Source organism: Mytilus edulis, chromosome 5, assembly GCF_963676685.1.
Source record: "Mytilus edulis chromosome 5, xbMytEdul2.2, whole genome shotgun sequence".
NCBI classification, from domain to species: domain Eukaryota; kingdom Metazoa; phylum Mollusca; class Bivalvia; order Mytilida; family Mytilidae; genus Mytilus; species Mytilus edulis.
The window spans coordinates 70,076,170-70,091,821 of NC_092348.1; the positions used below are offsets into that span (position 1 = coordinate 70,076,170).

Here is a 15,652-nt window from a genome sequence, read left to right on the forward strand (position 1 = left end):
CACTGTTCACTGCCAGGGCCCTGTTTGTTATCAGCACTAAATTATGCGTTAGTGCTGATATCCGCCTCCTACGACGGGGACGAAGGGTTGGACTTTAGGAGGCATTATTTTTATATTTTTTCTGTGTTTGAAATCAAAGTTAAAACATTTTTTTTAAATGTTTGAAATCAAAATTAAAACAAACTGTTTTTCTTTTAACATTTTCATGTACAAATCTTGTTGGGTCTTCAACTTTTAAGTACTATTCTAAGTGCCTCATGATAGCTGTAATATGTGGGCATTATTGCAACTGATATATCAGGACATCCTCTGACATACACATGATCAATTAGTGTACCACCCTCTGTTGTTGGACTATTGACAAGCTGGTTGAAACCTTTTGATTGCATAAAATTTAATACTGTATAATATCCTTTTAAAATATCTTGATTAAAATCACCAATAATTACAATTTTTTCTGATAATTCTTGCATCTTACAGATTAATGTCTCTAAGTTCTCCAAAAATTTTCCGACATTATACTTCTGAGTTCTGTAGATCGTAGCAACTAAAATATTTTCAGTTTTTATCTTGAAAATTATACATTCCAAGTTTGAGGCCAAGTTGCATAGTTCAGTTTCTGATGAATGCTTATAAAATACACACACACCACCATGCTGCATTTCCTTTAAAGATGAATAGTAAGAGTTGTCATTTTCAAAAGCTTGAGATCGCGGCAAATGAAAACCATCATATCCAATCATTTCAAAGCAAGCAAAATTCTGATTAGCCCAGGTTTCAGTAAGACAAATGAAATCGACACCAATAACGTCTGGATTTTGTTTAAGATCTTCTGCATGAGCCTGCAAACCTTGAATATTGTGATACATTATCTGGACAATATCTTTCTGTTCCTCTCTTTCATCCTCAACTTCAGGTAAAAATCTAGTCATTTCTGCAACACCCTTTACAATATCAGGATCACAGAAAATTTTCTTGTCAAGTTTTTCAGTTTCTATGCTTTTAATATGAAGACCTGATTTTGAGGTAACTCTGCTAAGGGCAACGTATGCTTGACCATAAGTGAAACATTTATTTAAATCAACAACACATTCTTCAACTGTCAATCCTTGAACTTTATGAATAGTGCAAGCCCAGGCTAGTTTCAATGGGAACTGTTTACGTACACAGGTGCTTAAGGGAATGTCTTCACTTGAAGGCTTTAAACCAACACAGCGTTTTCCACAGATGATTTTTTGTAACTTTGCATTTTTTCCAACTCTTTCATTGTCAAAGAAAACAAATATGGCACTTGGGAGTGAATTAACTGAGTAGTCTTTTATTGAAATTACTGTTCCCATTACTCCATTTACTAAACCATCTGCTGTATCCTCATTCTTGATAAGCATTACTCTTGCTCCCTCAGCTAAAAGAATAGATATTGGAAGACAGACATCTGACTTTGTACAATGGACTTTTTTCAGGGTCAATTTTCCTGATGTTTTGTTTTTTTCATAGTCTTCTGCTTCAATCAGTTTTGGTTCTGTACATAATTTCAATATCATCTCCTTGTTAAAAGTATCAACCTCTGCATTTGTAGAGTATATGTGCAAGGCTTCATCGTGTCCATCATCTAAACATCTTATTAAAGTTTCCATATCAAAAGAAGTCAATTTTTCATTTTTTTGTTTAACACGTAACCTGTTTAAAAGTTCTGCAAACAAGCTATCCTCGCGTTGACGCATAATTTCATCCAACTCAGCAATTTCAAATAAACCATTCCAAAGGTGATTTGAGGGATTAGAGGGGTCGTTTACATATAATTTGTCTACCCTTTTTGTTCTTACTGGTGGCAGCTGGTAAAAATCGCCAACAGCAATTATTGAAACACCTCCAAATAAACAATTATCTGGTCTTTTTTTCACTTGTCTAAGCCGCTCATGAATGAAAAACAACAATTTCTTGTTGACCATTGAAATTTCATCGATGATCAGGATTTGCAAATTTTCTAACTTTGTTCTGAGTGAATTTATTTTGTCTTCACTTAGAGTTGCATGATCAGCTGAAAGTGATTTGAAAATTCCAAGAGCACTGTGAATGGTCAATCCATGGATATTAAATGCAGCTGTACCAGTTGGAGCTGTTAACAATACTGTTAGATCATCTGGATTCTCTGACGTTTGTGCTAATATTCGAGTTGCTTCATATTGTATACACTTGATCAAGTGACTTTTACCCGTTCCAGCTCCTCCTGTTATGAATACATGTAAAGGCTTTGGTATTTTTCCATTTGCTTTCTGAATGCACCAATCTCTCACTTTATAGAGAATTCGTCTCTGCTTCACATTCAAACTTCTGAGTCTTGGAATAATTTCATTTTTTGTGAGGGAAACTGACAGCAGATTAGTTCCAACAGATGATGAGCTCTTTGCATTATTCAAATCTGGTATCGTTGCTTCTGACAAATCTTCTTCAATTACACTTGTTACTTTCCCTTCATCAATACATTCTCTTCTGTTCAGTTCTGATTCTGGACATAATTCACACCATGCATCTTCTTTTGGATCTGTTTCATGCAATTGATTTTCTGCATCCTCTAACTCTTGACCAGTTTTCACAAAATCTGCCATGTTTTTGATAACAATTTCCTTTACAGAAGTCAAAGCATTATCCCCTGTAAACTTAACTCTACCACAAGTGAAGAAATTTTCATATGTATTAAATAGTGGAGGTTTTAACTGTTCATCATGCCTGTATGGTAAAAATAGTTGCAATATGCTTTGGAAGTATTTCTCAGGAGAAGTTTCCTGTGAGAAACGTGGATATTTGATAACTGCAGGTGAGGTTCTTGTGCGCTTTCTAATATGTCCAAGGTTGCCATCAAGTTTGAAGGTTGTTTCTTCATTAATTTTCTGGGGTAACTGTGACTCTCGTAACACACTGTATTCTGAACCAAAACTTGCAAGGCACATTTTGATAAACATAGCAATGTGTGGTCTACCTTTATACCTATCAACTATATTGTTCATCCAAATTTTATTTTCATCATCATTTTCATCTTCACTGTCATTATTACTCTTTTTCCTGTTGGAAGATTTATAACTTTGTTGTTTCTCAAGGTCTTTCAGAGGAATGCTCATTCTACATGGGTTTTCACCAACAGGTATATATTCTACTTTCCTAGAACATTCTCTTAATCTTAAACCAGTAACTCTAAAAACAGCTTCTTGTGCACTAACCTCTCTATGATGAAGGTATGAAGTTCCAATTTGTTTCATAGTCTGTTGTGCATTTAAATTTCCTTCTTCAGCTTCATTTTTGGTTTGTTGGAGGAGTAATCCTAGCTCTCGCTCAGATTTACTTATGTAACTTATAATGTATACAACACAGGAAAATGCATCCAAAATATATTGTATGTCCATGTTTGCATTCCAAGCCCTTAATAGATGTGGATTATACTGATTGGTGTAAATTTCATTTGGCTCACGTTTAAGAACTACTGTGTTTCGATTGGTGATGAAACGAAAATACGTTTCAAAGCTTTCTTGAGTAAGACCTGACTTATTGAAAATTTCAGATACATCTAAGTTTTCATTTTCATGCTCTTTTATAACTTTCCACAATCCAGACAATATTTCTTTTGCTACTTTTTCGTCTTTTTTAGTATCCTTATCTGGTTTACTTGGTTCAGAGATGAATGTTTTAGTTGAAGGAGGTCTTGGGAAATTAAAACGACATACTGTTCCTTTTTTCTTACAGGTTTTTGAATGATTTTTGCTGTGTTGGTGTACTGCCATAACAATGTCATGTAATTCTTTATCTACCTTTTCATCTGGTATCTCGCATGTAACATACTTGTCAATAAAACTCATAACTTCTTCATTGTTATCTTCACCATATTTTGGAGCATTTTCTACCCAAAACAAACAATGGGTGTGAGGAGAACCTCTTTGTTGGAATTCAACTCTGTAAAAATAGTCAATTATTTTCCCGATTGGTTCAGCTTCTGACATGATAACATCCTTTAGAAATGTATTGAATCTATTATTGAACATTCTTGCTGCTGTAACAGGATTGCTACAAAGAACTTTACATTTTTCATCCCATGTCATATTTTCAGTATTTCTTATGTCACCCTGTTGTTTTAAAATTGTATTAACAATTTCAGACCATCTGAAGTCTGCTGAAGAAAAAGAACAGAAGAATGTTGGCACACCTAACTGTCTGATCATTGCAAATATATCTTTCTGTGAGCTTTGCCAGTATGGGGGAGTTCCTCTAATAGGTTTTAAATATTTAATAGCTTCATCTTTTTTAAACAACTCTTTCAAGGTTTCCTTATTGCACAGCATTTCTCCAGTAATTTTATTTCCCTCTTTAGAAAAAGGGCATTCTTTTCTGAGAGATATCTGTACATTTGAAATCACACTGTTGAGTTCTGTTAAATATTGACTGAAAAATATGTAGGATGTATCCCTTGCAAATCTATTTTCAACACTCATCAATCGAAGATTAAAGTACCTTCCAATTGTCAGTTTTTCTTCACGGATTTCATCAAATGTATTTTTACCGGTTGGAAAATGTACAGGAAAAGTTTTAGCTTCAATTCCTGATTCTTGAAGAACACTAAGAGGACTGTTATTTTCTGCTGGAGCAATGTTAAAAACTTGGTCAAAGCATAAATCTAAAGCCTCTTGTCCAATATCAGCAGGTTGTAAACAAGTATCTAACTGAACACCACGTAATCTATCATCAATATAGCTAGCAGGTTCACTTTCAATTTCTCTTTCATTGCCTGTTGTAGAGGACGTTGTTTTATTTTTTTCTTCCTCTTTTATGTTTTCTCTCACTAGCTCAGTATCATCAGATTCCGATTCATCATCTACTACTTGATCATCATTTAATTCAGGAATTGGATTCAACCATTCTTTGTTGATAGCCACATCTTTATACCATATGTTTTGATCCTTTAAATACAAAAGAGCTTGCTCTAAATGGTTTGGTCTTACAAATTGATATTTGTCATATCCTTTGTAGCTAAGCTTTCTCTTTAACTTAACTTTCAGTAATAGACTTTCATCTTCAGATCGGGGTAATATAGAAGTTACTTTTTTCAAATCAGATGGCACACACACTACAGGTCCGTGAACCCCTTTTTGTCCTCCTTTTGGTAAAGCCATTATTTTCATAAAAGGAATGTTCTGGGCGATAAGTTGTTGCTCGATTGAATTAAGCTGTTTTAACTCTACTGGAACATCTTCTAGTAATAGACTATTTGAAAAGGAGTCTGCAGGTATTTTACCTTTCAACATTTTACGATGACAAGTATAACAGATCCACAGACTTGTTCTACATGTTCCTTCAAAAGCACAATTTGTCTTACAATCATCTGTACATTTGTGTTGGTATTTATCTGTTGTAACTAAATCAAATATGGAATTATCATAATACTCTTTCTTGCAGATCTGAACCTGTTTTTCAAAAAACAACCTCAAACAACAAGCACACACACATTCTGGACCTTTGTTAACTTCAACTTTAAATTTTCTAATTACCTCATTTATTTGCTTGTTTTCTACCTGAAGATTTTCACGACGTACTGATGTTTGTTGTTTAATCTTAATTCTGTGTGCATCATCATTTGCATACTTGTGTATACTTGCTTGTTTCACATGTTCCTTGTGCTTTTCATCCGTTTTATATTTGTGTATACTTTCTTGTTTCACATGTTTCTTGTGATTTTCATCTGTATTATACTTGTGTATACTTTCTTGTTTGACATGTTCCTTGTGCTTTTCATCTGTTTTATACTTGTGTATACTTTCTTGTTTCACATGTTCCTTGTGCTTTTCATCTGTTTTATACTTGTGTATACTTTCGTGTTTGACATTTTTCTTGTGCTTTTCATCTGTTTTATACTTGTGTATACTTTCTTGTTTCACATGTTTCTTGTGATTTTCATCTGTATTATACTTGTGTATACTTTCTTGTTTGACATGTTCCTTGTGCTTTTCATCTGTTTTATACTTGTGTATACTTTCTTGTTTCACATGTTCCTTGTGTTTTTCATCTGTTTTATATTTGAGCATACTTTCTTGTTTGACATGTTCCTTGTGCTTTTCATCTGTTTTATACTTGTGTATACTTTCTTGTTTGACATGTTCCTTGTGCTTTTCATCTGTTTTATACTTGTGTATACTTTCGTGTTTGACATGTTCCTTGTGCTTTTCATCTGTTTTATACTTGTGTATACTTTCTTGTATTACATGTTCCTTGTGCTTATCATCTGTTTTATACTTGTGTATACTTTCTTGTTTTACATGTTCTTTGTGCTTTTCATTTGCTTTATACTTGTGTATACTAGCTTGTTTCAGCTTTTCCCTGTACTCATTGTCTTCTTTATATTTCTCAATTCCTGCTTGTATTAAGATATTTCTGTAATCTTCATCTTCTTCATATTTTTTAATACCTGAACATATTTTTTTTGAACGTATTCCTTCATTCTCCTGATATTTTCTTTTAGATGTGTCTATCTTTCTAGCTCTAAATTTATCATCTGTCATGTACCTGATTTTTTCTTTTTCATTTTTTAAGACTTTTGAATCAGTATTGTTGAGGGAGTCATTCATTTGATTTTCGTCAATTTTCATTTTCTTTGTTGATACCTCAGATTTCCTTGAAATGTCATACTCATGTTCTTGTTTAGATTGTAATACATTTGGTGATATAGTCTTTTGTTTTACGGCTGTGACAACTTCATAATGATTGATATCTCCATTATGTTGAAGATAAATTGCTTGATCATTAACACAATTATTGCTGTTTATTTGAGATGAAGAATATTTAATCCATGTACCATTAAAAAAAGTATAAATGTCTGTTTTAAGGAGGTCAGCACAAGCTACTATTTCCAGTTCAGTTCCCCATACATTATTTTCTTCCATTCTGAGAGTTTGTATATGCTCTTCTACAGTTTTAAATCTTGGCTGTAAAAATGACTTGAAAACTTCTGCATTTCTTAACAAATGATCAACTATTGCCCTTCGTATGTCTCCAAAATATTCTTGTCTATTAGAGAGTGAATATGAAATGGCTCGAAATAAGCAATTTCCATCACCTGAAATAGTCTTGCAAGCAGTTGGTTGGCCTATGTTATAAAAATTTGTAGAATTCTGTTTGGATATTTTCTTGCTTGGTATATTAACAAATTTACAAAGCTTCCTCTTTAAGAGTGTTTTCAAGGGTATGAAATCATAAAAACATTCTGCTGTAGATAATATCTCAATATCAGATTCATCATCATTAATAACCTCATTAATGTGTACTTCATTAACGTTCTCAATGTCATTACTGCAAATGTTCAACTGGAGTATTTCTGGTGATATATTGCTGATCTGAGTAATATTTTCTTGACTTTTAGGAATCTCATCTTTGTTTACAGTTTCTAAAATTTCAGACAATTTAAATTCACTGGTGATTAATGGTTTATGACTTCCGGAAAGTTCATCGTTAGTTTTGATCTTAGGTTCTTGTCCAAAAATACAAATACTGACTCCTGTCACTTCAAACCATTGATTTTGACTTGCACCAGCCATCATGTTGCAACAGTACTGGTATAGGTGATCCAGATTGCTTAACTTTAAAAGTAAACTTTTACCATCGCTGTCCTTAAAGCCAAGCTTATTTCGTGCATGAGAATCAAACAAAAGTAAATCTTGATTATGTTTCAAGGCTAAAAAAGTAGTGTCATATGCACATATAAAGCAAGCATCATAGTCTATAAGAGACTCTTGTAAAGCTTGGTCTAAAGGTAAAGAATTTCCAAATTCACTAAAATTTATAGTTCCAGAAGTATCTACAACAGCTGTTATTGATTCTTTTCTTGATATTTTCAGTAACATTCCTGACATGTCAATCATGTCTGGTAGGTCTGATACAAGTAAATGAATATTATCACCATGAATACGGCTATATATTCTGTTTCCATCTATCAAAACATTGTCTAAATAAATCTGATTCCAATCATTTAGATCTTTAAATTTACTATGGGCCAGAGCTGATAAACAGTTTGCAACACATTGCTTCCCACTGTTAATTCCAAATCTGATATCTCCTTGATGAAAACTACCTTGAACTACCCAATTATCAAAAAGTGATCTACGAGCCTCTATACTGTTTTCAGGTATTGTTCTTTTGTTCCTTTGACTATACAGTTTCCTCAAATTGTCATCTTGTTCAAATTCTAAAAAATCGTTAAAATCCATCTGTATATTTTCTTTTTCATTAATTATGCTCCCAATATTCTTCAAGAATTCAAGACTATTTGTGTGTTCATTTTTTGCATCACTTGATTTTTTTTCCAAGTTTGTACCCAATTGGATTGTATCATTTAAATTTGAAACCATAGTTTCTTTTAAATTGTATGTGCTTTTCGAACTCTGTTTTGATTTCCTTGATTCATAGCCCAGATTTGTTTTAACCTTTTCATTATCCAGAGTTCTATTAACCACTTCATAATCCAGATTTGTTCCATTTGATTCAAAAGCATAATTTGTTTCAACAGATTCAAAATCCAGATTTATTCTAACTGATTCATTATCCAGATTATTTTTAATTGATTCAACTGATTCATAATCTAGTTTTGATGTAGATGATTCAGGATCTACTTTTGATTTCATTGATTTATTTAGTTTGATTGATTTAGTTGTTTTGTTTAATTTTATTGATATAGTTGATTCAGATTTGATTGATCGATTTGATTCTGATTTGATTGATGGATTTAATTTGATTGTTTCAGTATCATAAGGACAGTTTAGAGAGTTGACACTCTGATCATTGTTTGTAAAACAGTTTATAGAGTTGACGCTCTGATCATTGTTTGTAGAACAGTTTATAGAGTTGACGCTCTGATCATTGTTGGTAGAACAGTTTATAGAGTTGACGCTCTGAAAATTGTTTGTAGGATAGTTTATAGAGTTGACACTCTGATCTTGTTCAAAAGGACAGTTTAGAGAGTTGACGCTCTGATCATTGCTTGTAAAACAGTTTATAGAGTTGACGCTCTGATCATTGCTTGTAAAACAGTTTATAGAGTTGACGCTCTGATCATTGCTTGCAGTACAGTTTATAGAGTTGACGCTCTCATCATTGTTTGTAGGACAGTTTACAGAGTTGATGCTCTGATCTTGTTGTATAGGACAGTTTATAGAGTTGACGCTCTGATCATTGTTTGTAGGACAGTTTATAGAGTTGACGCTCTGATCTTTGTTTGTAAAACAGTTTATAGAGTTGACGCTCTGATCATTGTTTTTAGAACAGTTTATAGAGTTGATGCTCTGATCAATATTTATAGGACAGTTTATAGAGTTGACGCTCTGATCTTTGTTTGTAGGACAGTTTATAGAGTTGACGCTCTGATCTTTGTTTGTAGGACAGTTTATAGAGTTGACGCTCTGATCATTATTTATAGAACAGTTTATAGAGTTGACGCTCTGATCTTTGTTTGTAGGACAGTTTATAGAGTTGACGCTCTGATCATTGTTTTTAGAACAGTTTATAGAGTTGACGCTCTGATCTTTGTTTGTAGGACAGTTTATAGAGTTGACGCTCTGATCTTTGTTTGTAGGACAGTTTATAGAGTTGACGCTCTGATCATTATTTATAGAACAGTTTATAGAGTTGACGCTCTGATCTTTGTTTGTAGGACAGTTTAAAGAGTTGAGGCTCTGATCATTATTTATAGGACAGTTTTGAGAGATGACGCTCTGATCATTAAGTATAGGACAGTTTTGAGAGATGACGCTCTGATCATTATGTATAGGACAGTTTTGAGAGATGACGCTCTGATCATTATTTATTGGACAGTTTAGAGAGGTGCCGCGCTGATTGACCGTGGAGATGAGGTTCTTGTCATCAGTCTGCTTAACTCTTCTCTCTCTCATTCTATCTCTTTGCTCTTTCCTTTTTGTCAAATCGCTTTTTTTACTACCTCTACGTGGCATTGTCTAAAAAATAAAACAAAAACCTTGATATCAACTACATGTATTAGAGAATTAGAATGAATAAAAATAGAGTAAAATTCCTGGAATATCAATTCATTGTATAAATAAATACTTAGATAAAAAATTCACAAACCATTGTAATATTCATAAGTTCAGGGAACTTATGAGTACATCTTAACAACCTAAGCTAAGAAAATTTGTGCAATTTTATTAGAGTTATGAATGATCAAGCGGTTTATCAGAATAAAGTATATATAAATAGAATAGACACCATCAAAGTAACTTCAAGAAGATCTTCAAAGAATTGTATAGCAAATACATCATGATGTAAACATAAATATCAATTCACATGATACACAAGCAAGCACATGCAATGGTGTACATGGTGTAAGTAAATTGACAATTTTTCTAGGTTTGATTTCATGTCATAATATTAATAAAAAATGTATATATCATTTTACATGTATTTAATTATTTTTTTGTGATTGAACAAGTTAAAAAAAAAAAAGGAATCATCACAGTGGCTGCCTAGTTACTTTTTCCTTTTTAATAACTTTTTACTTTCAAGTCAATAATACATCATCAATGTTTTTAAGATTATTTTTACAAATTAATATCAAAACTGACTGCTAACAATGAGTATTTCACAATTTCACTTTTAGAAAGTTTTGAAACAAACAAATAATTGTATTTGAATTTTTGTCAACTATATAACTAAATTAAGGTAGATTCATGGTATACCGCCATCTTGGATTGTACAATCACAGTACAAAATCGGTCTAGTTATTTGCCCAAATCAGCAAATTTGGAAACAGATTTGCAATTTAATGGTTAGACTGTTTATTTATATAAAGCAAACTTGCTAATTTATTTTATTATTCAAAATATTTTAACAAATATCAACCTTTTGGGTTTTTTTAAATCCTTTTTTGTCAAATGAGCTATTTAAGGGTAGATAACTTTTTTAGCACAAATTTATACTGGGCTAATAGGGAAATTTTTTATTTTTACTTGTGGTAAAAAAACTAGTTCGGTGACACCATGTTTTCTTTTTATTATCTTAAAACATATTATAAAACCTATCTTCTCACAATTTATTTCAAAATTCTATCTCATAGAATTTTTTTTATGCACTGATATGTGTTTTTTCATGAACAAACTAACCAAATTTAGGCAATTTTCAGCGACTCATAGCTTGAAAAATAGCACGGTGACCCATACTTTTTATTAGATTTTTGGAAAAAGCATAGGAAAATCTTCATTTTGTCAAATTATAAGAAAATTCTGTCTCATAAAACATTTACTTATGATCTACCTTAAATGTTCCTTCAACATCTGAAAAAGCTGTATTAACTTACCACAACTATATCAGTTCTTGATATAAATGATCTTTTATAGTTGGATTCAAATGTAAGCAAAAACCTCTGTCACTCCAACAAGTTAGAACTGAAGAAATACCTGTAAAAAGAGGTGTTATCAGTACACGGTACTTTACTTTATCATGTTTATCTTTTTCAAATTTTATTATTTTCAACCAAGATTTTTAAAAAAAATCAATTTACTTTTATTTGAATTTTTCTTTTTTTTTTAACATCTATATATAACAATTACTGTTCAAAACAAGAGACTCACTAGTACTTGAACCTATACCAGACACCTGGCAAATAAAATCTGCTAATGAGGACCTTTAAATAAAATTCAGGGTTGCTTGTACATACATGACATATGGTGAGTTTATGCACTATATATTTTTTATAACCAATTTTCAAATTTTCGGGATGAAATTTCTTTAGTTATCATGGTCATGGACCAGATATGGGGGTTAAGTGCTTTGAAATCTTAATAAGCTTACCACAACTGTCAATGTTAACTTTACTTTACAAGATAAATGTAACCAGTTTTACATTCAGCTTCAAATGTAGTCAAAATGTAGTCAAGAACCTTTGCCACACCACCAAAACACAAACTGATGAAATACCTGTAATTAGTATTAATACATGTAGCAGTGTTAACATTAACATAACATGTTTATCTTTTTCCACCTTTTTTTTGTTATGCTTAAAGATATTGATTTGATAATTGGTTTATAGTTTTATCATGACAATTTACAGATTTTGTGCAGAGTTATGGTGCTTATACTGAAATAATCAGTTTTCAACATTTTTTTCGTCTTGCTAAAAGATATTGATTTGATATTTGTTTAATATAGTGTACATATATAGTTGTCTGTTTATTTTTCGATTGAAGAGTTTGACTGTTCATCTGGTATCTTTTGCCCCTCTTTTACATCATGTTTGATGTTATATATATAGCTCAATTTAGAATTTTGTTCCAAAAATTAATTTTTTAACCAGAAGTGGACTATGTATTGCCATGCAATACTCACACAATGTTTGTTATATCAAATTCTTGACAAACCCTATTCTGCTATTTTACAATCCAAAAAGGCAGAAGATCTACCTTGAGTGCTTTCATATCTGAAAAAAAATATATTTACTTACCAATGCTTACTATATATGTTCCAAAATCAAATAAACCAGCTTTAACAGTCAGTGTCAAATTTAATTGAAAACTGATGTCACTCAAAATATTGCCTGCAAATAGAAGTGTTATCATTACAGTCAGTTGCCTTTATTTGGTTGAGGAGAACTAAAAAATATACAATTTTTCAATTTATAAAGGGACTCAATCATGTCAATCACATGACATTAACCATGTTAGCACAAACAAGTAAAACATACCTGGAACAAAAATAATACATTTGTAGATCTATGACCATGATGACACAATGTTAATACAAAATCAATAAAAAAAACGAGAGGCTCTAGAGAGCCTGTGTCGCTTACCTTGGTCTATGTGAATATTAAACAAAGGACGCAGATCTCTATGGATTCATGACAAAATTGTGTTTTGTTGATGGTGATGTGTTTGTACATCTTACTTTACTGAACATTCTTGCTGCTTACAATTATATCTATCTATAATAAACTTGGTCCAGTAGTTTCGGTGAAAATATTAGAAAAAATTTACAAATTTAATGAAAATTGTTAAAAATTTACTATAAAGGACAATTACTCCTTAGGGGGTCAATTGACCATTTTGGTCATATTCACTTATTTGTAGATCTTACTTTGCTGAACATTATTGCTGTTTACAGTTTATCTCTATCTATAATAATATTCAAGATAATAACCAAAAACAGCAAAATTTCCTTAAAATTACCATTTCAGGGGCAGCAACCCAACAATGGAATGTCCGATTCATCTGAAAATTTCAGGGCGGATAGATTTTGACCTGATGAACAATATTACCCCCATGTCAGATTTGCTCTAAATGCTTTGGTTTTTGAGTTATAAGCCAAAAACTGCATTTTACCCCTATGTTCTATTTTTAGCCATGGCGGCCATCTTGGTTGGTTGGCCAGGTCACCGGACACATTTTTTAAACTAGATACCCCAATGATGATTGTGGCTAAGTTTGGTTAAATTTGGCCGAGCAGTTTCAGAGGAGAAGATTTTTATAAAAGTTAACGCAGGACGACGACGACGGACGACGGACGCCAAGTGATGAGAAAAGCTCACTTGGCCTCTCGGCCAGGTGAGCTAAAAAAGGGTTAATTTGCGTAACGTGTTTTGTCATTTTTATTTCATGTGCAGCAGTTCGTTATTCACTGTGTTTCGTGAAATCAGTATAAATTTCTACGTTCAAGACATGTTTAATTGTTAGTTCAACGTGAAATGGCAATTTTATTTCATGTTCTTTTGTACAGATACCCCCTTACTGCCCTTCCTTAAAGGAGGCATATTACATAGAAATCAGCTAAACATTTTAATAAACATAAACATACATGTAATGTACCCGGCCACGTCCACTTGTATTTTTTGTCTAACTGATGAGTTAAGCCTTTTTCAACTGATTTTTATATTTCGTTCTCATGTTGTACTGTTATACATGTACCACTGTCCCAGGTTAGGGGAGGGTTGGGATCCCGCTAACATGTTTAACCCAGCCACATTATTTATGTATGTGCCTGTCCCAAGTCAGGAGCCTGTAATTCAGTGGTTGTCGTTTGTTTATGTGTTACATATTTGTTTTTCGTTCATTTTTTTACATAAATAAGGCCGTTAGTTTTCTCGTTTGAATTGTTTTACATTGTCTTATCGGGGCCTTTTATAGATGACTATGCGGTATGGGCTTTGTTGAAGGCCGTACAGTGACCCATAGTTGTTAATGTTTGTGTCATTTTGGTCTTTTGTGGATAGTTGTCTCATTGGCAATCATTCTACATCTTCTTTTTTATATAATGATACAGCTTTAAATCTTTGAAATTCCAACTGAAAATATGAGTTTGGTGTTTTGACATCAATTTAAGGCAGACGTCAAAGAAAAAAAGTATAAATATTAATAGCCTTTCAAGACGTCATAATGATTTGCATTGATTTGGACAATCAAGTTCATGCCAAGTTATATATAATTAAAAATAAACAAAATCTATCATGTTACTTGTACTAACAGTAACAGGAATGAAAACAAACATAATTGTGTGATCATGTTTGTACAACTGTACAGGGTTCAAATCAGGTAATAATAGTTTTGACTGACTCAGACATACATGTACAGACCTATGGCATCAATAAAAGGTAAATCATTTGTAAATTATAAAACAGTGTCGGTGACCTGAAATAATTTATGAAATATCTGGTAAATAATTTAGCCTCACAGTGGGTCTCATTTCGGTCTAAGCGTGACATGGGATAGCCGATTTTTTGTAAGTGTGACACGTGAAAGTCAAATTATTGTGCCGTGAAAACGGGAAATCAAGTCGAGCGGTACATGGGAAATAACAAAACAATGAGAATTGCTTAAATACATAGTGTACATGGCGTATTAAAGCGGGATACAGGAAACTGACAAAACAGCAAGTGGGATTCGGGATCAGAACTGCCAATGAGACCCCCCTGACAGGCTCACACGAGTCACAGGCACTTTTTTTCAATACACTGATAGGTCGACCTCCCAAATTAAAAACAAGTGCTTGTGTTTAACATGTTTAACCCGGCCGCATTTTTCCGCCTGTCCCAAGTCAGGAGCCTCTGGCCTTTGTTAGTCTTGTATTATTTTAACTTTTAGTTTCTTGTGTACAATTTGAAGTTGAGTATGGCGTTCATTATCACTGAACTAGTATATTTTTGTTTAGGGGCCACCTGAAGGACGACTCCGGGTACGGGAATTTCTCGTTGCATTGAAGACCTGTAGGTGACCTTCAGTTGTTGTCTCTTTGGCACATTCTCCATTTCCATTCTCAATTTTATTGTGTTTATCCTTCTTTAGTGAAGTCATGTATACAAATTATTTTGTCAAATTATGGCAAATGATGTGTACATGTCTTCTTCTTTCCTCTATAACTTCCTCCAATAGTTGGAGTACACCAACCTTACTAAATTAAGGTTGGTTAAACCCTTATAATAATTAATTATTCAGTGAAAACATAACTATTTAAAAATAACATTATAAAAAATATATACAGTTAAATCCCTGAAAAAATAATAATAATAATAATAACTTCTATGTACATTAAAAATGTGTCACAATTAAAAGGTTATTAATAGAGTTTTAAGAAAGTTTTGAATATTATTTACAGGACATACATTATAGTAAAAAATCTTTACATT

The 15,652-nt window shown here is 32.5% G+C and overlaps 1 protein-coding gene across 1 annotated transcript; it reads right to left on the reverse strand.

Moving 5' to 3' along the window:
• Window positions 1–227: 227 nt before the first annotated feature.
• LOC139525220 (uncharacterized) lies at window positions 228–15,366 on the reverse strand. Its single transcript, XM_071320411.1, has 4 exons — window positions 12,482–15,366; window positions 11,833–11,958; window positions 9,585–11,438; window positions 228–9,041 (listed from the first exon to the last, which is right to left on the reverse strand). The coding sequence occupies exons 3-4, from the start codon at window positions 9,978–9,980 to the stop codon at window positions 228–230; spliced, it is 9,210 nt and encodes a 3,069-aa protein (XP_071176512.1). The 5' UTR covers window positions 9,981–11,438; window positions 11,833–11,958; window positions 12,482–15,366.
• Window positions 15,367–15,652: the final 286 nt, after the last annotated feature.